Raw genomic sequence first — 24,714 nt, 5'->3', positions numbered from 1 at the left:
AAGAAATTGCGCATGATGTGAAATGACGTAAGCCATCGAGTGAAGAAAACATAGTACGGTCATCCTACTTAACTGGTTGTTTTTAATCAAGCTACGGTGAGCATGGATAATAGAAAGACTGGGTCTTTCTATTATCCATGCGGTGAGTTAGACGAATTTGAAACTTTATTTCTAATTCGTTTTGGAAAGAAAACTGTTACTACCTTTCTGAGACATCGCCTGCAATTGTTATGATCCCTTATATTTGCACAGACATTAGCGTATCGAAAGCAGATTTTTGAAATATGAGCAGGAAACGAGCAGTGACCTTTCAAGTTTGAAACAACCAAGAAAGTTGGTAGTTCAGGACTTGTACGGTAAAAAATAACTATCTTTAAACATGGATTGATGGTAGTCGACTCAGGCACGTAGGGCCAGCTGTGGTACCACGGTTTGAAACGTGCGGAAAGAGAGTCAAAAAACAAGGTTTCATCCACCGTTAACTGTTTATTTTTCTCTGCTTTATCTACGCGAATTTTATTATAGTTTTCTCCGGACTGAGTTGGCTTTCCCTTTTCGGCGCTGACTCTCTTTCCAGGTCTGTTCACTGTGCCCCGGATGAGAATGACAGACCTTCTGAGCAGACTAAAATTTTTAAATCAACATCAGTCTATGTTCCCGTCTATATTAGTGAGCTCACTAGAACTTAATAACAGTGTAACATACCTATTTATCTATTTAATTTTCGTACCATAGCTAAATGAGTATTTACCACTTACTTAATGCTATACATTCTTATTAAAAATAACTAACGTATTTGTGGCAATTTTTTCCGCACCTACATGTAGTTTACGCTCAATGAACTAATGTGTGGTCATTGAACTACTGGTGTGGTTATTGATTTGTTGCGTACTTATTGAACTGCTGTGTGGTTATTGAACTAACAAAAAAGAAAACTGTATCTAAAAATAAACTGGGCCTTGAAAACGCCATGCCATAGCCCTAATATGTGAGTTGCTCGCTCCGGATTATGGGGAGCCCGCTAGCAGCCTAGGTTATAGGCTCCTAACTCTTGTAATCCGGCCTTTTTATTTTAAGTTTGGTGAAGGAACACAATTAATGAATGTACCCCCCAATCCTCTAACCTAGATCAAGTGCCCTCCTCGGGTTCTGAATGGGCCCCACCCACTCGTTTTGGACCAAACAAGTGTGAAAGATTTCATGAGTAGCCAAATCATCATTGATTGCCAAACAGCAATTTTCGCTGCTCCCCAGAACTTGCAGAGAACCCTGGAAAAATTTCAAGAAATGCAACGAAAAATCCTTGAAAAATTTTTTTACCTTGTTGATCTGTCATCTTCCATTCTGAAGGTATCACCTGAAGACTACTTTGAAACTGTTCTTGGGCTTCAAACACTGACCCTGTTGAGCACAATTTAACCCTTTAAGTTCTAAGAGTGACTAACATCAATTTTCTCTTGACAATATCAGTATATGATCAAGTGGAAGGTAATGAGAATTAACAAAGTGATCACTTAAGGAAATGTGAGTTGATCTTTTAACAAAATCTCTTAAGCAGTCTTTCAAGAAATGTGTGGAGGCCAGTGTGAATAATAATTTGTATGTTGATCTTGGGGTTTAAAGGGGTAAATCTTTCATTTTGCTGTCCTGTTGAAGACAAGAGACCTTATCTCATGACCCTGAATCATTTGTTTTGCATATTTAATTACGGTAGGTAATTTTTTAACTGACATCGTGGAGTTTTTTGGAAAAAAGGGTTGGCACCCCATAAACAGACTGCTCATGGCTAATCTTTACACTTGTCTGCTCCAAAAAGATACCCTGTTCAAGGAGCTAAACAGTGAAAATGTCTAAAACTTTTATAAGGTGCTAAAAACCATACCGTGTTCAACGGCACATACCCATATAGGCCAAAAAAGGAAGTGCCCCCCCCCCACCCACCAGTGTGGGCACACGGTAAATTAATGGCCCTCATTCTCGATTTTTATCTTCATGACAAAATTAGGGGCTCACCGGAATGACTCATTCTAGAATGAGGTCATTCAATTTCCATGTATTTCTTTGTATTTGTTTACATGATAACGGAACAACATTTCTTTCCTGTTTAAGTCATTCCAATTTTCATTGCAAATGAAATCCTCATTCTGGTACAAAATTTTATAATTTCTGATATCATGTAAACTGAAAATGATCTTCATTCCAGATTGAAAATCGCAAATGGTTATGCATAATTTTGGAGGACAAATAAGGTGCATTATGGGAAATGTGGAAGTGGCGTATTTCCCCGGGGGTGGTACTTTAGGAATTTCTGGGTGGGGATGTGCCGCTGGGACCCTGGAACCCTTAACCTATAACAGAGCTAGTTCAGCTGAATTTTGCTACCCTATACTAGAGTAAACTCTCCAAATCCCCCTATCTTAGAGTAGCTAATTCCCTTGTCTAGATAAAATCTTCAACCAACTGATCATTTTCCTGAAAAATGATACCCTATTCTAGACCCAAACACTCTGATTTATATACCCTATCCTAGAGTAAACTGCCTGAAAACCATACCCTTCACAGCGGCACATACCTATATAGCCCATATATGGAAGTGCCCCCCCCGGGCGTATTTCGCGCCATCTTTAAATATTTTAATCATTCAAAATGAATAAGATCTGCATGCGTGAGGTAGCTTTGTTGTCACCACAAAGTATCCCCAAAGGACTTCATTGTCTTCATTGTTCGTTTTACAATACAAGTAACAATTCGCTATAGTCAAAAGGTTGGAACTACGATCACTAAAACAACATCATTTCTCTCTGCGCATTTCTTATATGAACTGTTGCAATCGTATAGTAACACCCTCAAGATAAGATGCTGAGGCGAGAAGGTCAACGATCGCGCGTTTAATTTCACAGTTCTAACAATAATTTGTGCTACAAAATATTAAAATGCACAATTTCACTCACCAAACGTATATGTCTTATGAAAGTATGAATCAGTAATACCTGCATCAGTCCGCTCCCCCTCCTTTTCCCACGTCATATCTTACATCAAGTTTGATTGGTTCAAGTCCCTTGGCCTAATATGGAGACAACTGCACTGCGAAAATCAATGAAAAACGCTGTTCTATTCAACGGCATTTTCCGGGAATCCCCTTACAGACTTCGGCCATCTTGGTTTACGACTTCAGAGCTGAGTACCTGCAACTGGCAACGAAGTACCAGTTATATGCAGTACACGAAATACAGGGATCGGTCTTAAAGAATCATGACTCATTTGGCTGATAAATTTGCAAGTTTATCGTTAAAGGAAATAAACAAAATCCAGGAACAAGTCTGTTCTGCAATCAGCGCTCTTCACAGTGGAAAAGACCTGTTATCAATAAAGAAGAATGTTCAATACATCTTGGAGCAAGTCAGCAAGAACCTAGATTTGATCAAGGCTTCATGCAAGGAAAAAGGTACTAATCGACACTTCGCGGGAAACGGATTTTATACACTGTCTGCTGGTTGGATCATGCCCGGGGGGGGATACTCCTGAGAAATATTGGCGAGGGTGTGCCGCCCTGTTCTCCAAATCCTGACACTATTTCAGGCAAAAAAATGCCACTTTTCATACCCTTATTTAGACCTGGTCTTTAAGAAATTATGTCATTATTACTTAAATTAGAACAACAACAAAAAAGTGTAAGCCCGGGGGGGGGGGGTACTCACATACATTACCTATACGGGTATGTGCCGCCCAAAGGGGTCGTGATTTTGAAGCTCCTGATTTAGAACGGGGTATCCATTTCAGAGGCATTTTCTAGAACGGGGTATAATATTTCGAACGCACGAAAGCTCCACTTTTGTAAGCAGCTATTTGAAACTATTCAAGGACAGAGTGCTTTTAAAAATACGGTTCAATACGTTATAACTGTTGTTATAACTGTTGTACTCTTTTTGCACCCTAGAACGGAGTATAAAAAATTGGCCCATTTCTAGAACAGGGTATCAGTTTTAGGGCGAATACTAGAACGGGGTATAAAAAATTGGCCCATTTCTAGAATGGGGTATCAATTTTAGGGGAAATTTTTTCTAGAACAGGGTGCCAATTTGGAGTCCTGGGCGGCACATACCCACCCAAAAAATACCCAAGTGCCCTCCCCCCCCAGCCCAGGGTCAGCCCATCAGGTTTAAGTGGCTTTAAATGACGCGTAAATCATACATTCATATTACAACAATCTGCAGTGTTTCATTCATTTATTAGTCATTATTTTGCTGCAAAATATCATGTTCTAAAAAGGTATCCAGAGATTGAACTTGTGATAGTCAGGTAAATTCCTTGTCCTTTCCAGAGGAGAGGGGATGAGGGCTTTGTCTTTGTCGGAATTTTGAAAAAAGGGGAATAGCGATGAGTGGTAAAGAAACTATTACAGTTCTACAATTTCTCAGTTAACATTTCGCGTATCGAACACCTATACATCGCCATTCACAATTAAGTGATCCACATTCAACATTTTAAGACTAACTGACCTGGTAAATCGTGAAGGCAAGGTGGTCTACTCTGTAAGAGTGGTTGGAAGGTCGGTGGTTAGGTTATTTGGTCCCTGGTCTCTCCACCATCATCACCATCATGTTGCCTACATTAGACAAGAAACTTAAGGTGACTCCATCATTAATACTGGAGCATTTAGCTGTGACAAATGCTGCATCATAACTTTTTTGGTTTTAACACGATGGCTGCAAAACCATTGCAAAGAACAAGAGGAGTCATTCGGTAATACAATATGCAATATTCCGATTTCATTGATGCTAAATATTTCTTGAGAAATTAGCGCTTAAAAGGACCCTACCGCCCGGGGGGGGCACTTGGGTATTTTTTGGGTGGGTATGGGCCGCCCGGGACTCCAAATTGGCACCCCGTTCTAAAAAACATTTTCCCTTAAATTGATACCCGTTTTAGAATTCGCCCTAAAACTGATACCCGTTCTAGAAATGGGCCAATTTTTTATACTCCGTTCTAAGGTGCAAAGAGTACAACAGTTCGCTTGTTAACGCATTGAACCGTATTTTTAAAAGTAATCTGTCCTTGAATAATTTCAAATGCACAGGGAAAAATAACCGATTCCCATTTTTGGATATTTTTGGGTATTTAAAAAATACCCACAAAAATCCCAAATTTGGAAGAGTGAGACAAGTCCCAATCTGGGAACTTGGTTGGGAATTCCCTGGTTGGGACTTGTCTCACTTTGCCAAATTTGGGATTTTTGTGGGTATTCTTAAAATACCCAAAAATATCCAAAAATGGGAACCCGTTATTTTTTCCTGTGATGGCTGCTTACAAAACTGGAGCTTTCGTGCGTTCGAAATGTTATACCCTGTTCTAGAAAACGCCTCTGAAATGGATACCCCGTTCTAAATCAGGAGCTTCAAAATCACGACCCCGTTGGGCGGCACATACCCGTATAGGTAATGTATGGGAGTACCCCCCCCGGGCCCTACCGACCCTCCCTGCCAGCGAGATTTCAGAAAAATGTATGGAGCAGAAGTCCGTAACTAAAAGTCACTCAAACTTCAGCTGTGAAATTGTTTTGGAATTTCAAACGTTAATTACTATCACGTAGAAGGAACCACCAGTTCAAATTTTCGCGACAAGTAAATTCAATGTTTGCTAATTCTGAAAACAAAAACCAATTGCCTATTGTGCTTTTCTTTAAACGGTACTTTTTAATTTAAGAAGCTGTATAAATTGCTCAAAACCTTGTTCTGACGTCAAATGCTTTGTTTCTAACCATTTTTAAAGTATCCCTTAGCAGTTTTGGCTCAAACTCCGGCTACATACATTTTGATGTATTGCAATGCATCCTCGACGGCTTTTCCTGCTGAACATTGCTTCCTTTTCATGAAAAAGACGTCTGATCTTTGTTGCCTGATGTCTAATATCAGACGTCTGATGTTGTATTGTTATGTTGTATAACTGTTATCAGACGTCTGATAACAGTTATATGACAGCACACGTCTGTTGTCAAATGTCTGACTTCAGACATCTGATAACAGTTACTTGACGGCAGACGTCTGATGTCAGATGTCTAATATCAGATGTCTGCTGTCATATAACAGTTATCGGACCTCTGATCTCTGATTTTATATGTTATGTTATATACCTGTTATCAGACGTCTGATGTCTAATATCAGACCTCTGATATGACATCAGATGTCTGATAACAGTTATATGACAGCAGATGTCTGATGTCAGATGTCTGCTGTCATATAACTGTTATCAGACGTCTGATGTTATATGTTATCTTATATAACTGTTATCAGACGTGTTATGTCTAATATCAGACGTCTGATAACAGTTATATTAGGTCAGACGTCTAAAGTCATACATCTGATATCAGACGTCTGCTGTCATATAATTGTTTTCAGACATCTGATGTCGTTTGACATCAGACCTCTAATGTCATATAACTGTTATTAGACGTCTGATGTCTGACTTTATATGTTGTTATATAACTGTCATCAGACTTCTGATGTCTAATATCAGACGTCTGATAACAGTTATATGACAGCAGAGGTCTGCTGTCATATAACTGTTATCACACCTCTGATGTCTGATTTAATATGTTATTTTTTATAACTATCATCAGACGTCTGATGTCTAATATCAGACGTCTGATAACTGTTAAACAATATCAGACGTTATATGACACCAGACGTCTGATGTCTGATTTTATGTTATGTTATATAACTGTCATCAGACGTCTGATGTCTAATATCAGACGTCTGATAACAGTTATATGACAGCGGAGGTCTGCTGTCATCTAACTGTTATCACATGTCTGATGTCTGACTTTATATGTTATGTCATATAACTGTTATCAGTTGCTGCAATTGTATAACTGTTATCAGATGTCTCATATTAGACATCAGACTTCTGATACCAGTTATATAACATAACATATAACATGAGACGTCTGATAACAGTTATATGACAGCAGACGTCTGACATCAGACGTCTGATGTCATATAACTGTTAGTAGACGTCTGACATCATATAACTGTTATCATACGTGTGCTGTCCTATAACTGTTATCAGACGTCTGATGTTATTTCTCTAATATCAGAAGTCTGCTGACATATAACTGTTATCGGACATCTGACATCATGTAACTGTTATCAGACATCTGATATTAGACATCAGACATCTGATGACAGTTATATAACATAACATATAAAATCAGACATCAGACGTGTGATAACAGTCTGTTACATGAGTTTTCAGACGTCTGACATCATATAACTGTTATCAGACATCTGATATTAGACCTCAGACATCTGATAACAGTTATATAACATGACATATAACATCAGATGTCTGATAACAGTTATATAACATAACAATAAAAACAGACGTCTGATAACAGTTACATAACATAAGATATAACATAGACTTCTAATAACAGTTATATCACATAAGATCTAAAATCAGACGTCTGATAACAGTTATATGACAGCAGACGTCTGACATCAGATGTCTGATGTCATATAACTGTTATCAGACGTCTGATTTTTATAACTGTTAGCAGACGTCTGATATCATATAACTGTTATCAGACGTCTCATAACAGTTATATAACATAACATGTTAGACGTCTGATGTTATATGTTATGTCAGACGTCTGATGTTATATTACAGTTGTTATCAGACGTCTGATGCCTAATATCAGACGTCTGATAACAGTTATATGATCTCAGACGTCTGGTAACAGTTATATGAAAGCAGATGATGCTGTCATATAACTGTTATCAAACGTCTGATGTCTGACTTTATATTTTATGTTACATAACATCTGATAACAGTTATATGACATCAGACGTCTGCTGTCTTATAACTGTTATAACGGTCACATAACTGTTATAACAGCAGTTATATGACAGCAGATGTCTGCTGTCATATAACTGTTATCACATGTCTGATGTCTGATTTTATATATTATGTTACATAACGTCTGATAACAGTTATATGATGTCAGACGTCTGATGTCACATAACTGTTATCAGACGTTATGTAACATAACATGTAAATTCAGACATCAGATGTGTCATGACAGTTCTATGACAGGAGATGTCTGCTGTCATATAACTGTTATCACAGTTAACAGACGTTAACAGTTATAACATAACTGTTATATACTGTTATATAACAGTTATATATCTGTTATATAACATATATAATTGTTATATAACAGTTATATAACAGTATATAACAGTTCTATAACTGTTATATACTATTATATAAAAGTATACATATAACTGTTATATAACATTTATAACAGTTATATACAGTTGTTATCAGTTATATAACTGTTATATACTGTTGTATAACAGTTATATAGTTATATAACAGTATATAACTGTGATATACTGTTATATAACAGTTATATACTGTTATACAACAGTATATAAGTTATATAACTATTATATATATATACTGTTATATTATATAACAGTTATATAACTGTTATATATATATATATATATATATATATTTATATAACATTTAGACATCTGATTCCAGACGTCTGATATCAGACGTCTGATGTCACGTCTGTTGTCAGATGTTTGATGTCTGATGACGATGTCCTATGTCATATGTCTGATGTCTAATGTCTGATGTTTGTCGGATGTCATCAGATATCTGATGATAGATGTCTGTGGTCATATGTCTGAAGTCAGACGTCTGGTGTCAGATATCCTATGTCAGACATCCGTTGTCATTTTTATACAAGAGTTTTGAGCGGCACAAAAATTGAAATTTCTAGAGTAGGGGATTTTGCTAGGTCTTACTACCCGCCCTTAGGTTCTTTTTTTGATCATGTCCTCTTTAAATCTTTCCTGCCATTTTCACTTCTGAATTTCACTCCTATAGGACTTGAACTTCGGGGAAGGGTACTCTCTTTCATTAACTACATAGGCATGCCTGTTCCCACCTGTTTAGGACTTAAATCTGGGATGTCCAGTATCCTATAACCACTCAATCATGTTGGTCAAATATTGCAGCATCATCAGGGTTGAGGATTACAGGGAGAGTGAGTCAGAAAGAATTAGCATCATGGGAGCGACTTGGAGAGGGAGGGTTCTCAAGTGTTTACAAAGCAAAACTCAAAGGCAATGATGTAGCTGTCAAGGTTCTGAAAAATCTCAAGGAAACCAAGCCACTGCTTACAGAGGGAAATCTCCTAAGGTATTTCTACTCATGATTCTCAGAGGTTACTCAATTTCTCAGTTACAGAAGATGGAAAATATTGTTTTGGTTTTGCGATCAGCCATTTGTGGATTTTATCACATGGGGAAGATTAAATTAACCTGTTATCAAGTATTTCAAGGTATTGAAATTCTGTTAATTATTAATATGGTGGTATCTGAAGTGCATTACTCTACACAGAGCAGTCCGGAAGTGTTGGAAAATACCATAATACTAACAGAAAAATATTAGAAATACACCCTAAGTTGAAAGATGTGTGGTTGTCAGTATAGTGCTGAAATTATGACTTATTTCATCTGAAAGTACCCCTGAACATCAGCATGATAATAATGCATTTTTTACATAATAATTATTGCCCCTGTTTAGTATAAAGCTTCATGTATTCTAACTAATTGTCCTAATTAGTATTTTTCTTTTTTTTCAACAGGGATCTTCGTCATGACAACATTGTTGCATTTAGAGGAATGAATATTTTGCAAAGTGATATTGTACATGAGAAATTTACTCTTAAAGAAGGCAGTCCTTTCCTAGTAATGGAATACATCCCTAAGAATCTGTACAGATTTGTGGAAGATCACAAAACTCCTGAATCTCACGGACTTCCCAGAAGTCAGGTGTGGACTATTGGCAGAGGAATGGCTAATGGTTTGATGTACCTGCATGGTTTGAATCCACCCATAAGCCACAGAGACTTGAAGCCTGATAATATTCTGGTAAGTCTCTCTCTTTTTAAGACTTTGTTGTTATATATTTCTCTTTTTGAGTAAAGACTGTGATTTGTCCATTAGATCCACTGAATTCTGAGACTTTCTGTGGGTATTTCTGATTGCTATTGATGAGACAATGCTGTTAGAGATGAAAGTGGCAAATGCTTCCTGGGGGGCACTCCCCTATAAAAGTGATGGGAGCCCCCCCCCCCTCCCCGGAAAACACTTTACCATTCTGATCAAGCTTGACAATGTAAGTTTTGCAATGATGGCAAAAGAATGTGCCAAAGAGTGCACTCCACATTTATTAAGTAATAAGGGGTATCCAACAATGAATGAATCCTTTTTTCAAATTTTCTTGAATGAATGAATGGAATTCCTCCATGGTGTGATTTGTGTATGCTAGAGAAGGAAATGAATCCAGGGATGTGGTATATTATTTTTATAAGCCATGTGGTTAAATGAGTTATAATTTGAGTTTTGTTCATTTGATTGCATTATTAGCTTGATATCAGGAGTTTGAGGGTTAAATTAGCGGACTTTGGTTTGTCACGGACAGTAGAAAGAACTGGAAATGATCTTTCTTTATTCCATGCACGCTGGACAGCTCCTGAGGTTTGGGAAGATTACATGTACTTTGATGAAGAACCTATTGAAGGTGAAGGTCCATGAAAACACAGATTCAATTAGTCAATAAAAATATTTCTATTTAAAATACTTTCAGCTGAGAATGATTATGTTGGAGTTGGATGTAATATTTTATTCTAAATTACTACTTTATCTCCAGAAAATGAGGCTCTTGAAGACCAACCCACAGAAGATTTCACAGATAGCCAAGATGATGAGTTATTTTTCCTGCGTGCTGACATCTACTCTTATGGACAAGTGGTAGCTTACACTTTAACAGGAAAGATGCCATGGCATGGCCGGAACTCTGTGAGTGTAGAAGGAATTCAAAATAATACAATTCAGTCTCTTGATCAGGTTGCGATTCCTGAGGAACTGAGTGGAAAACTGAGGAGTGTTATTCATGACTGTCGCCTGGAAGACCCACAAGCACGTCCTACAGCTGATAGATTAGTTCAAGATTACCGGTACTTTAAAGGTAAGCCCATCATTTTATTAATTTTTATTTTATAGACACGAGTGTTTTACTGGAAAATATACCACTCGTAAAATTCATAAAAACTACATCCGGGACCCGAGTGGTTTATTTTCCATAATCTCACACATGAGTTTATCGATGATGTAATTTAGGTAATTTCCCTCTATTATTTTATCGAGGTCATTCTGTCTATATAATAACAAGAACATTACACGGCGGCTTGAAGGTATGAATTTTATTTTCCAGTGGCAAGACAAGTAAAATTTTGTAAAACTGAAATCGTCGTCAATTTGTAAACATTATCTTAGCGAACATAACTCGGACGTACCACCTTCTCTTTCAGAACAATTTCACGTGCGCACTAAAGGTTCTAACAAATTTGATTGCCTAATTAAGGAGATGTTCTTTATAAGAAAACTCAAACCATCCCTAAACGTGCAGGCGGACTCGATTCGCGCAAAGGTATTCTCTTGAAAAACTTGTGATCCTTTGTAATCGAATCTTCGCATTATTTATTCATTTTGCCTTGAGAATGGTGTCATGATGATACCGAAACGTCGGCTTTTAACGTTAATATATTTTGTATCATTTTGATTAATTTTCAAAATAATCTAGTATTTCATTACACCCACAAATTATGTCATTTTATGTTTGTCGTAGGTGATATGAATCCTTATCAAGCTGAAGCTAAAAGTGCTGAATTCTTCTCATGTGGCTTCCTTCAGCACACTTCTATTTTTGTTGCAGAGAGCTTGGTTGAAGAGGTAAAGATTGGGCTTAATTCTGAGGCACAGTTGAGTGACACAAATTTTCCTACCCAGCTTATCCTACATTACGTAACAGGGCTTTCCCTTGGGTAAAAGGGTCATTTATTGAAGTGAAGGTACCCAAATACTGGAATAGGGGTTTAAAATGAATGGTCACGCCCGAGGATTTTGTCTAGTGACTGAAAGGTTAGAACCACTTTTTACAGCATCAAAAACAGCACTAAAAAGTGCTGCTTTCATTGTTATGGTCACACTTTAGGATTTCTTCCACAGACTCAAAAGAACCACGCTGTGCAGCATAAACAATACCACAGGAAACTGCTGCTCAGTAGCTTTCATTTGGATGGTCACACTTAAGGATTTTATCCACAAACTGAAAAGGTACAAGTACCTTAATACATGACTCAATAATTGACCCAGGAAGTGGAATGGTAACTGTATCAATTCAATTAATTCATGGAAATTTTGCTCTGAGTTTGGTTTTGCTGCTTTTCAATCAATTAGTCCAGTGAAGGATTCTTCAAGACTGGAGTGCGTCCCCAGGGATTTCCTGCTCAGTGTCTTTTGTGCAAAGTGGAAGTGGGAAATGAAGAATATAACGACGTTCCCAAAGAATGGACATACGAGCAAAAATACCGGGAGTATTATGGTCACTTTAGACAGGTATAGAAAATATACATACACTACATACCAGGACAGCCTACCTGGCTGTAGCATGTATCTTAGGCGTTTTAACGGGAAGTGAGAAAGGAACAAACTGGCACGCGCGAGAACGCAAGGGGCACGCGAGGAAAAGGTTCCCCGACTTTCTCCCTCGCGTGCGCCCGATTTTTCCTTCCCCTCTCTCGAACCCCTGTGGTACAGGGACGTAAGCAGTGCACTCGAGGAAGCCACCCTGTCCACAGAGTTTTTCACAAAGAAACCTTTTCTAAGGGATAAGCCCTGGTAGCCTGCGTAGCAGGCGCTTAGAGGTAATGGGCGCAAGAAAGATCGGGGCGCGCGAGGGAGACACATTTTGGGGAAGTTGAAGACAGATCTGCAGTAACGTAAGAAAAAAAAACTCTGTCCGAAGCTTTCCCAGCCACAGCAGAATAGCGACACCTTAATTTCCAGATAGAGTTGTTCTTTTAAATGTATCTGGTTCGTTGAAAAATTTTCACTTTCGGCTCGGAAGTGGGGAAAGGGGCTTAAATCTAAAATTGAAGGTAAATCTGAGGATTATCTCCCCCACAAAAGCGAAAAAACTAGTCATAAGTTTTATTTTTTACGCCGTTTTTTAATGATCAGGTGTTTTTCTTCCCAGTCTTTAAACATTTTTCCGTTCCAAATTAAATGCAGTAGTCTGCTCGGAGGCTCTCTCGGTCACCCACTCCTAAACCAAGACAGCTTGCTTGCTGCAAGGTGTAACTGCAATAAACCATTGACATAGACTCTGGCGTCGTAAGACCATTGAGTGTTGTTTTTTTTTTTGCATGTCTAGGCGGCCATCGATAAGACGATAGAAGACCTTCCCGCCATTGCGCTTAAATCTTTGATCACTTCCCGAGAGGACGAGGAGGAGCGACAGGAAATCCAGCTTTCATTTGGCCAGACAACATACTGTCATCACAGGGCCATTAGAGAGATCTGGAGGAAACTTGAGGAGTCTAAAAAAAGAGAGCTTGTCGTGTGTAAGAATGCAGTACATCCTGTTTTTAGCACATCATTTGGGCTCCATGTGGCAGTGCTTACGGCGGACAAACCGCAGAAATTTATATTTGCAAGAAGATCTAATCGAGGTAAGTTATTTTATAGGACAGACTCGTGGTTTAACATGGCGCGAGACATTCTGTCTAATTTTTGGCGCTCAACGTTATGTCCTCACTTGCCTGAAACTGTTTTGCGCTGTCCCCAGGGCCCTTTTCTATTCACAGGGATTTGTAGGGAAAACCACCCTTGGAACTAGGTCGAAATTTGAAGGTAGGCATTAGACAAAGGTTACCGGTCATTTCGCCCCGGTTACTTATTCCTCGTTCTATAAGCCAGAAAGCAAAACAAGCACGCTTCAAATATAATATTCCTCGTTCTAGAAAAGGGGGCTATTTCATTTTGAAGCGTCGTTAATGACTCGAAAATAGGGGGCTAAGTAACCCGGGACGAAATGACCGGTTACCTAGACGAATACCTTATTTCTGTTGCGAACTCTTTCGAGTTTGTTACCGTTTCTATAGCAACTGCTGATCAGTTATAATACGTGCTTACAATAAAATGAACCAATCAGATCTCAGATCAGTCAGATGTTCCTGGTGCCAAAAAGCGCGGGAAAAAGCATGGGAGCAAGTCATGAGGCTTTTGACTTCCTTTTAATTTGTTGAGAAAGTGGCGCGAGATTTGCAGCCAATCAAAAAGCGTAGCAATTCAAGGTAAAGGCAATGACTTAACAATAACTTAAGTAGTGTGTTTGAAACTAGCAATACACTAAGAGAGGTAGATCAAAGATAGTTTGACAATTGTGATAGTCTTAATTTCTTTTTAAATTGTCCTCTAGATAGTAGTGTTTTTATTTCTTGCGGCAACGACTACCATAATCTATTTCCAGTAAAGCGAACAGAAAATTGTTGCCATAATTTGTGGAGATCCTAGGAAGAGCAAGACGTATTCAGGTTTTGCTTTTTCCTTAATTGCTTGACATGTTTTCCCCGGCATTTGGTTTTAGAGGGAATGGCAACTCCCGGCAAATTCACTTGTGGAGCCGTGGAGAGCGCTTCAGTAAAGGACTATGTCTACGAAGATGACCAAGCTTACGTGGACCTGATCCAGACAGCCGCACGAGGACTGGAGGAAGAACTTCGTGTCGAGTTGAAAGAAAGCGATATCGAGGCTCTTTGCCTCACAACCGTATACCTCAAGTTCGACACGCACGAGTGGGGTTGTTGTGGCTACGTCGACCTGTCGGATCCCCGAGTCTCGCCCGAACGCCAACTGACGTTCGAGCAGCTAGGTTCCAGGTTCACCACAGGCCCAAAGGACAAGTTCGAGCACGAAGAAGTGGTTGCTGTGGACTTTGAACTTTCGAGGATGGTCGAGTTCGTTCGGGAGAATTACGAGGATTTTGCCAGCTCTGCTAAGCTGGTGGTAGTGAAAGTTTTGCAATCGTTTTTTGGAGTTGCTGCTGTGGAGAGAGCCTTTCGTGTTTACATGGAAGATCGAGAGAGCGTCTCCCAAAATGCTGATTCGCAAATTTAAGCCACCTCGTGCCGGGAACGGGTCAAAAATTTTTCAGAGAGCAACTAAACGAAATAACTGATCTCACACGGGAAACTTGTACCCTTGATTTATTTGTTAAGAAGGTTGCATCAAGCAATTTAGCTAGAAAAGAACAGATACCTGAACTAAGGAACAGATTTTAAGGGAGGCTACAGCTCACTGCTGGTACAATCTTCTTCCCAGTTTTACAACGACCCCGGCTAAAAATATATTCAATTAAAAAAGAAATTGTAGAAATGGCTTATTCGAGAAAACTCCCTCCTCAAGTGATAAGAGCTGCATGGTAGCGAAGAATACCATACTTTGTATGAAAGAAGATCATCACAGTTATAAACGCAACTTTTGAAGTTGCGAAACGAGAGCCTGAAAAAAATTCAGGCTTGTACGGGATTCTAAACCCGTGAAAGGATGATAATGAAGTTGTGAATGTATGAAAATCATATATGTGAACTGCGGGGTAGAGAATTAAATGAAAGAAGATCATCCCAGTTAGAAACGCAACTTTTTGCACATGCGAAAAGAAAGCCTGAAAAAATAAATTTCAGGCTTGTACAGAGGTCAAGGGTTCGAATCCCTTGCAAGCCTGAATTTTTTTTCTTTCAGGCTTTCTTTTCTTTTGTTTAATTCCTTGGTTCATTTAACTTAGTTATTTTAAAACAATACCGTCTATGTTAATGTGACTGCTAATAAAGTTGTAGTTATTGTGTTTTGACAACAGGAGAACAGTTTCTTCTACATCTCCATATTCTTTTTTCATACATTCTTGCAGGAGTCCATAACTCCGAGGGAGCAACTTCTGTGTACTCGTGTCACGAAGTTGTTGATAAGCACAGGGGCGGATCTAGGGGGAGGGTGCAGGGGGTGCGCACCCCCCCCCCCCCCTGAGATGACCTGCGGTTTTCTAATACAACTGGTATTCTGCAAAAAAAAAAAAACCTATGTGGTTTATTGGTGTTGAAGTAGAGCAAAAGACGAGTGCACCCCCTCGTAAAAAAAATCCTGGATCCGCCCCTGAAGCAGTTTATTTGAAGGAGGATTTTGGCGCTAATTTAGAATAACTTGTAATTTCTAGAAACCAGTCACTGAAAATGGTATTTTTGATGTTTTTGTGACATTTATCTGTTATCTTATACTTCGAATACGTTCAGACGGAGTGGAGGTTCCTTTTTCCCGGGAAAAACTGCCCTAAAATGTATCTAAAAATAGACCGGGCCTTGAAAACGCTATGCCATAGCCCAAATATGGGAGTTGTTCGCTCTGGATTATGGGAAGCCTACTAGCAGCCTAAATTATAGACTCCTAGCTCTTGTAATCCTGCCTTTTTATTTTAAGTTTGGTGAAGGAAAACAATTAATGAATGTACCCCTAATCCTCTCACCTACAATCTTGGACAAAATAAAATGGAACAGCAAACCCCCATCCCCCCCAAATCAACGATGAAGCCGCGCGAAGGGCAAAAACGCACCATTTTCCCATCCTTGATTTGGGGGGAGGGGGGGTCTAGGTTTTCCATTTATTTTGTCCAAGATTGTAGATCAAGTGCCCTCCTCGGGGGCTGAATGGGCCCCACCCACTCGTTTTGGACCAAATTTCATATAAGCGCTCGCTTACATGAGAAACACAAACACGGGTTTTATCGTACGAAGATGTCCTGAAGTGTTTTATCTAAAATAATATCCAGCTGAACAAATTTTTCGGCAAACAACACGAATTTATCAAAACATTAATCGAATTAACCATAATATCCGTGTTAATTGAATGGAGATCCGCCAATGGGATCACTCTGTCTGAGCACCTGTCTCGAAAGAACGATTAATTATTGATAAATCCCATATCAACCTGACATTGGTGGTATACACAAGAGTCTTCCACGATCCACGATCCACGATCCTTTCGTTTCGTCTGTTTCTAAAGGCGCTGTAAGTGTTTTTCATAGATATCACGACCACACAGAATGCGGAACTGAATGTAAGTTGACCATGAAGTGACAAAGCTACATGACATTTCGGTAGCGATCTATAACACGGCTGTTTTTAATAGTGCTGACTGAAGACGCTCGCTGTCGCCTTTTCTTCGTCTACTTTGTATTCAGACTTCTCATAAACACAGACGCCTCAGCTGGTAAGACAGAAGGCCCATTGAAACTTGATTTTGTTTCGCTGAAGAGGAAGATAAAGAAGAAAAAAACGGCCTTCGACGAAGCTCTTTGTAACACGGAAAAATGGAGCTGTGAAACTGAAAGATCTTCGTCGGAGCTGTTGAAAGTGCTGTTGTCATAAATACCGGCCTTAATTTATCAACCTCGACAAAGGTTACTGCTTTTTCTTAAATTTTGTGACCTACAGGAAAGAATTTATAACTTGCAAAACGGCAAAAAGGGGATTAAGTCACTGGGTGGCAGGCATAATTATCAGGGTAGAAACATTCAAATATGATCAGGAGAGGTCAAGAAAGAAAATTCCAAGACAGCGATAACAATCGAATCTGAGACACATCACTTTCAGCCCTCTGATATCTATGTTTAGTATCTCTGGCTTGTGTTGAAATGCAGACAAGTTAATTTGACTCATCTCCAGTAGAGTCTTTGTTACATTTGACGCTATCACAACCCCTCTTGTGAAACAGTTTTTCGGCGCACACGATTCTTTCGAATTCTTGGTGGATACAATTGTTTCAGCAATTATTAGAAATTCCTCCTGACTAGGCTTGTTGTCGTGCATGGACAAACTGCGAAAATCATTTCCGTTTGGTCTTTCAAGGAAACCCTGTCTGCAGAAGCCATATATACCGGAAGCACGGAAAATTTCTGCCAGCGAATTCAGTTCCTTTGTGGCGAAAATTCCTAGAAATTGCCGCCTTTTGGCTGTATTTCAATACGTTAAGTACGTTAGTTTATGGTCTTGACCCTTGACACCGAAGTATCGCGCTTTGTCGTGTTTTCATCTCATAGCGGGGGATATATAAATTGTTGATCCCGCGCGCTTCGCCTTGCTTTGCTGTATTGTATTCAGGGCTCGGAGTTACTTGGACCGGATTTAGCGTGTGTCGCAACAGAAGTGATGTCTTGCTGGGGGACATCGAAGTGCTAAACGATTTTCAAGTCTCTAACAATGAGCATGGATAGCTTTTTTCACGCTCCCTCTTCCGTTACATTGTGAGCAACCAGGAGAACACTTGGAAAAAACATTAACATATGCCTGGTTTATAAACAATTCAACTGGATATGAATTCAGCGAAAGTTAAACGTAGTCTATCTCACCTCGATCGATTGTTCGGAAGGAAACGAACACAGACATGGCCACCCGTTCCTTTGACAGAAGTTGGCAGAGTAAACGGTTGCAGGAATTCTTTGACATTGGCGACAATTCCCGAAAGAGACTCGTCGGTCAAATCTGCAAAAACGAACTCGCCCGGAAGACGTCGCGCGGGCACCATCGCCGACCTTCGCGCCCCGCGTGTACAAGATGAGCAACTCCGAACTATAATTTTAGACGTCTTGACATCTTATTTGGCGCAGTTTTCCGAATATAACCACAATCTTTTCGGACGGCTTGGCCCTTTACTGAGTGAGCTCATTAAAGTTCGTGTCGAGGAAGAATCCCGCGAGACACACAAGAAATACAAAATCGTGTCCCAAGTATATATTGGCGCGGTCTTAGAGGACGGTATCGACGCAGCTACACAATGCTTGTGGACGCCATGCTGTGATAAATTTGCCACAGCTAGTTATGGAACAAAGACTTTATTTGCTGTTGGAATCGTCTTCGCCGTGCAATTGTAAATAAATATTTTTTTATTCAGACGGACTTTCTTTGGTCGTTTACAGCTCTCCCCTCATTTTGTTTGAGGGAAGGAGACGGCTTTCAGTCCATGTTATCTTGCATTGGAAGGCGAAACTTTATTTTTCTCTTTTAATCTTTTGGCAACTTTTTGGCAACTTTTTGTAAGAGAGCAAATAATAGAATTTTTGAAGTTGTTAACATAGTTCTTCATGTTTCGTGTGGTAAGTTAGTAAACTTTAGAAATATCATGTCTTTCTGACCGTTGCGCATCGTGCCGCTGTGATGATTAGCTCCAAATATGGATGTGCTTCACTAGAACAAAATGGAGGGGAGACGCCTCGTAATCTTCTTTCGAGTGACGACGAAAGAGTGCCAGTTGAGCTTATTCGGGTTGCATTCATAAAAAAGTTTGTATTGCGGAGCCCAATAAGTGAACCTCTATTTCTAATATCAACATCCGTGGCTACAAATATTAATTTCCAGATTTTGAAAGCAACTTTTTGGCATACTATTGGGCAACTTTTCGGCAATTTCGTAGCACAAAGTGGGTTTCCTTCTTGCGGCATTCACTCCGGTGACTGTGAAAGTTACAACCTCGTTCGTAAGGTAATCATCACCTACTCGTTCCTACCAGGCTGACCAGGAGCCTGGCTCCTGTCCCTACATAATAGAATAGGGAGCTTAAGCAACGACAACGGCGACGGCAACGAGAACGGCAAAAAAAAGCGATAGGTTCAACCTCGTTCCCAGGCTCTCTCTGACAGAACCCTGGAAATGAGGTTGCAATAGGTCTAGATCGGCAAAACAACAACTTTGCACGTGCATCACACTTTTTTGTAGCTTTCAGTGCCGTCGTTGCGCGACTTACGACGTGAAACTTCCTAATCTCACGTTTTATGGAGGACGTGAACACAAGACAGCAATTTTCTTTTTCTTTTCCTGAACTTCAATACAGTCCATTAGAATTCAACTCCAGAAAAGTTCGCCGTTATTTGTCGAATTGAAGCCAGGTAAAGTTTGAAGCAGCGCGAATTCACTTTTTAAGTGACGTTTTTGTAGCCGCCGCCGTCGTTGTTGCTTAAGCTCCCTAATAAGTATAAAGAGACCTGGGGAACGAGCTCAACGAGGTGGTGAAACCGCTCTTTTGTCTCTGTACTCCCGTTACGAGAGCGCACCCAAAAATAGGACTCTTCTCCTCAGTCTCTCCTCGCCCGTTCTTCGACCACATGATTCTGGTAGACTAGCCCGCACACTGGCAACAGGTTAGCAAAAGTGCGCCCATCGCGCGTCCTTTCCCTTCCCCTTCAAACACCTGCCACGCAGGCTACGGTAAAAACAAACGACTGAGAAGGCAACTGCAAATACAGAGAAATTGAATTCATTTTATTTAGTTTATCCTCGTGTGAAAAATAGTAACGACACATTTAATGAACATCGTGCCAAAGTATATTTCATTATTTGTGCTCAAACAAATTGATTGAAATTGGCCAAGTTTGTGTAGTCTCTTATTTTCTTAGATATGCGTGGCGAACGCGAATTCGCGTGGTAATCTTCTCTCTTGAGAAGACGTGGCGCGCGAGGAGTGAGTTTTCGCGCGTGCACTAACACTTCTAATGTATGGCAATAAATTTTGGCGGGTTGATTTCCCACGGAAATTAATTTTAGCGCGAAAAGTTTCTCCGTAAAACTTGGCTACATCGACTGACCCTAAAGAACGGCAATACTGTGTTCGTAAGTAGGGCAAATATGCAACGATCTGATATTGTTTCTTCTTCACTTCGATCGCTTTTGTGGTTGAATAAACACGGAAATGTTGTATATAAGGGTGGATTTCCACTCTCCCGTAATTTTTACTTGCGTGCGCACGCAAATTTTCGGGCGTAGACGTAAAAGTTAAGCGAGGTTCAACTTTTACGTTTACGCGCGACCTAGGAAACTAATATAACTCCGGGCGAAACTTAAAAAGAGTGACAAAATTTGGTTCCCGCTAGAAGATGGAATCGCCTATAAGGGAAATTTAACTGTCAATCCCACAAAAATTTGATGCTACACGAGAGCTCCTAGTCACCCAGTTATTCAACCATGTCCCAAGGGCGCATTTCCCTTGCACCAGACCCACCTCCAAAGCCAGGGAAAAGCGCCCTGGGCACGCGGTTGCCATATATTTGGATTAAGGATCGTGTAGGGTTTCAATAAAAAAAGATTAACAAGAGACAAATGATTTATGATGAAAAACGGCATTATATCGTGAAAAACCCCTGTCCTAAAATTCACTACTAAAATTTTTGTTTGCTCTACATGAAAAAATATTATTGTGTGCAGTACAAAAGAGACCATTTTTTTATCTTTGACTTAATTTTTTCATTTTTTTGGCGTAGACTGCGTCTACATTATAAAAAAATTACACCCATTTAATAAAAATTTTCCAGCATCTGTAAAATTCTATTGAAAATACCGGTCTGTATATCAAACAACAACTCGAACACTTTCTTGATTTTGAAAAAAACTTCACCTTGAACAGTTAGGTAATAAATGGTAACATTTTTCTCCCAAAGTCAATGTATAAGGAAACAGTTTATAAAGTTCATTTATAAACTTGAGTCTGTGGTTGAATGCAATGTTGATCTTCAGGAGTACTTTCCTGTGGTACTGTATATTATGCTGTACAAGGTGATTCTAACTTTTGACTCTGTGGATAAAATGTTATGGTGTGACCAAACAGATGAAAGCCACTGAGCAATACGTTCAAATGGCACTACTTGTTTCCTAGTTCCTTAACGTTCTCTTGACCTTGGGAATGAAATGAAAGTTCGAGCTTCGGTGCATACCACAGGACACCCAACGAAAAATCAAATGGCCTTAAATCTTAGGAGGATACAGAGACTAGCTTCTAAAAAGAAAATAGCCTACATAGCTGGCGGAATTAGCGTGGTAGTGCTGTTTTAGCGACGGAGGCGCGAGAAGAAAATGATTTCAGCAAGTCTTAAGCGGCCATCGCTTGAGTGTTGATATTCCTTTTTGCAACATGTCTTCTTCTAAAGTATCCAGCAAAACCAAAAGAGTAGCTTATACACAGCCTTTTTAAACCCCTTAAAAACTGAGGCCGTAGATGATATGACACGACCCCATTTCAGAAGTACTTTAAAAAAAGTGTATTTTAGCTTTTCGTAATTGGCTTAATATCCCGCTACTCTAAGACAACTCCTAAAAATAGGGATGATAGGCGGATTCGATACCCAGTCACGTTTTCTATCATTGCTGCTGCTGTCGTTTTTTTTTTTGCTGTTTTTGTTGTTGTTTTTTGATTTTGACTTGATGGCCAGCCTTAATCTTCGTTGGGTGCCCCGTGGTATAAATCTATACGATACCAGGCCAATCGCACGAAACTATAAATCGACGAAGATGACAGATGACATACCATTTGTCCAGCGATATCTACAGCACTAAAATCCTTCCTTTTTCACTACAATAACATTTTCACTTAGTTCTCCATTCATCACTGTAGTCGGCAGTTCCACACACACAAGGTGAACTTGATTTTCGCTTGTGGGGTTAAGACTGGCGGACGGATAGAGGCAATTGTTCAATAATTCTTGCTCCGTTTTCGTCAGCGGTGGAGCGATTGCGTCATCGTCCGACTCGCCGCCATTTTCATCAGCGTTTTCTCCCAAAATTGTTCCGTGAAGCCGGGGAGAATCCGGTCCCATACTAGAATCCACTCTTTTCCTGAGCGTGTCGTCGCTAAAATGGATACGGCGTGTAAGTTTACATTGGTGAAACTTGAGAACAAATTTTGAAATTTAAATGAAACGTAAATAGCATTCATTGTGTCGGGACAAGGGTCATTTTGAGACAGTTGTTCGGACTCAATAGTCCACTGCCATTGAGATATATTTGATCAAATTAACGTGAACAAATAGACTCAAAGGATGAATATTAGTATCCCAGTTTATATCCTCGATCGTCATACAAGAAAGGTTAACGGCGAGATCGAATCCGAGCTGGGAAAGAACGTCATTTTGCGGTTTGCGACCTATGTCCTCCTTTGTGGACGTCTCAAACAAGAATTTTATCCATTAGTAAGATTTGGCTAGCCAGTGTAAGTTTTCATAGAGCTATCATGGAATTAATCACAGCCGATTAGAAAATTACTTTGTCGGCTGTCACAGCTCATTCGCTTCAAAATTTGGAGGAACGACGAGCCAGAAGAGTACACGCGAGGAACAAAAGAAATAACACCACTTTTTAAAAATGAAAGCTACATCATGATCACAAAGAATACAAGATCACAAAGAATAACAATGACTTTCATCCGACAACAATCGAGAGGGGAAGTAAAGGCAAACAACAAATAAAAATACGTGTTTCCTTGCGCACACATAAGAAGTTACCGTAATATTCTCGTGTGATCTTACCTTTTGTTCGAGGGAATTCTATCGCGTTGTCGACGATTCTTGAACCAATTACTCACTTGCTTCAAAGTCAATCCAGTCTGTTTGGCGATCAGGCGTTTTTCTTGTGGGGTTGGGTAGCGATTTTGTTCGTAGCATTGCTTCAGTAACTGCCGTGATTTCTCTTTAAAACAGTACACTGTCTCCTCGCCATCCCAGATGGTGCGAGGAAGAGGGTACTTCCGTCTGATTCTGTACTTGTCCACAGCTCCAAGTTCTCTGCCTCTGAGCTTCTCGGCTTCGCAGTAATGAGACTTGTACCACATATTCTGCAGCATCTCGTGCGATGAAGGATCGAATTCATGACTCTCGAGTATCGAGTAAACTTCGCGAAATCTTCCACGATGGAACGCCACGAAAGCTCGGGCTTTCAGTACGCTCTCTGAGCCATTCAACAGGTCATTCGGGGGGAGTGACCAGAGAAATCGAGCCAATCTTTCAATGTCTTCTGATTGCCTGAGCGCATCACAAACACAGGCAATTTGATCTGCGGAAAAAGCAAGGTTTGTGGTCTCAACTTTTCCTGGCGTGACGCTGTCGAATGATTCCATACCGTCCCATACGAGAACATCAAATTTCTGTGAACATGAAGCGCAGTAATGCGTAGTAATTGTGCGTTAGCTATTTCTGGTCTTCAACGTGCGATAATGCCTGGGCAGTTTGTTACTAATCAAAACCGCACAATCTTATTGGCTCGCGCTATAACTAATCGACGGTATCGGAAATGCTTATGTCACAAGTCGGCTTGTCGCTATTAGAGGCGGATCTTTGACGAGTCAAGTGTCAAATCAGCGCAAATTGTTTTGAAAGGCATCAAGCGTAAAAAATATAGGATTTTACACGTTTGTCGAATCAGAGCAATGGATTGTAATTAGTCAAATGGATTTTGTTTCAAACACTTAAGAAAAACAAAGCAACATGACAAACGTTGATCTGAGACTTTTCCCAAGGATAATATCGATTTGATCCGGTTCTTTTACCTGCATTTAACATACCGATCAAATGACAGTAAAGGAAATACATTTTGTGCGGGTTATACCACGTATCTTCTCTCTGTGCCACAATCTGAGCACAGATTAGCAAGGGTTTAGCTTAGACTAACAGTTTCTTTGTCTCAAGTGTACGCGTTTCCGGTTCCATTTCGATCGATAAACGATGTAAATTGTTTAGGTAAATGTTTGATTTGCTGTGAAGAGTGATATGGGGATGCATTTTTTAGCCGGAGTTGCAGCCGGACATGTCACTCCAGTCCTAGATAGAGAACTCGATATAGTCCTAGTATAGTCCGATACAATCTACATCGGGGATTCTTGGCAGGCTGGCATCAGGACCCAGCAGTTTATGGACACTTGTGACAACAGTGTGATAGCACTCAGGCAGCCCAATTTCACCTTCCAGGAACAAAAGATAACAATGAACAAT

At 39.8% G+C, this 24,714-nt stretch overlaps 2 protein-coding genes across 2 annotated transcripts; one reads left to right on the top strand and one right to left on the bottom strand.

Annotated features, from left to right (window-relative positions):
- The first annotated feature begins 3,252 nt into the window (after positions 1-3,252).
- On the top strand, positions 3,253-15,400 carry LOC140924014 (uncharacterized). The gene is made up of 9 exons (XM_073374019.1): positions 3,253-3,445; positions 9,030-9,213; positions 9,662-9,947; positions 10,446-10,605; positions 10,729-11,046; positions 11,707-11,810; positions 12,318-12,476; positions 13,294-13,591; positions 14,509-15,400. Exons 1-9 carry the CDS (start codon positions 3,253-3,255, stop codon positions 15,036-15,038), a joined length of 2,232 nt encoding a protein of 743 aa, XP_073230120.1. The 3' UTR covers positions 15,039-15,400.
- A 4,803-nt stretch (positions 15,401-20,203) lies between these two features.
- Positions 20,204-24,014, bottom strand: LOC140924225 (homeobox protein SIX6-like). Its single transcript, XM_073374258.1, has 2 exons — positions 23,257-24,014; positions 20,204-22,582 (listed from the first exon to the last, which is right to left on the bottom strand). Exons 1-2 carry the CDS (start codon positions 23,841-23,843, stop codon positions 22,285-22,287), a joined length of 885 nt encoding a protein of 294 aa, XP_073230359.1. The 5' UTR covers positions 23,844-24,014; the 3' UTR covers positions 20,204-22,284.
- Positions 24,015-24,714: the final 700 nt, after the last annotated feature.

Source organism: Porites lutea, chromosome 14 (assembly GCF_958299795.1).
Source record: "Porites lutea chromosome 14, jaPorLute2.1, whole genome shotgun sequence".
Classification (NCBI taxonomy): Eukaryota; Metazoa; Cnidaria; class Anthozoa; order Scleractinia; family Poritidae; genus Porites; species Porites lutea.
The sequence above is the reverse complement of the archived record's forward strand: the minus strand, read 5'-3'. Positions and strand labels throughout refer to the sequence as shown.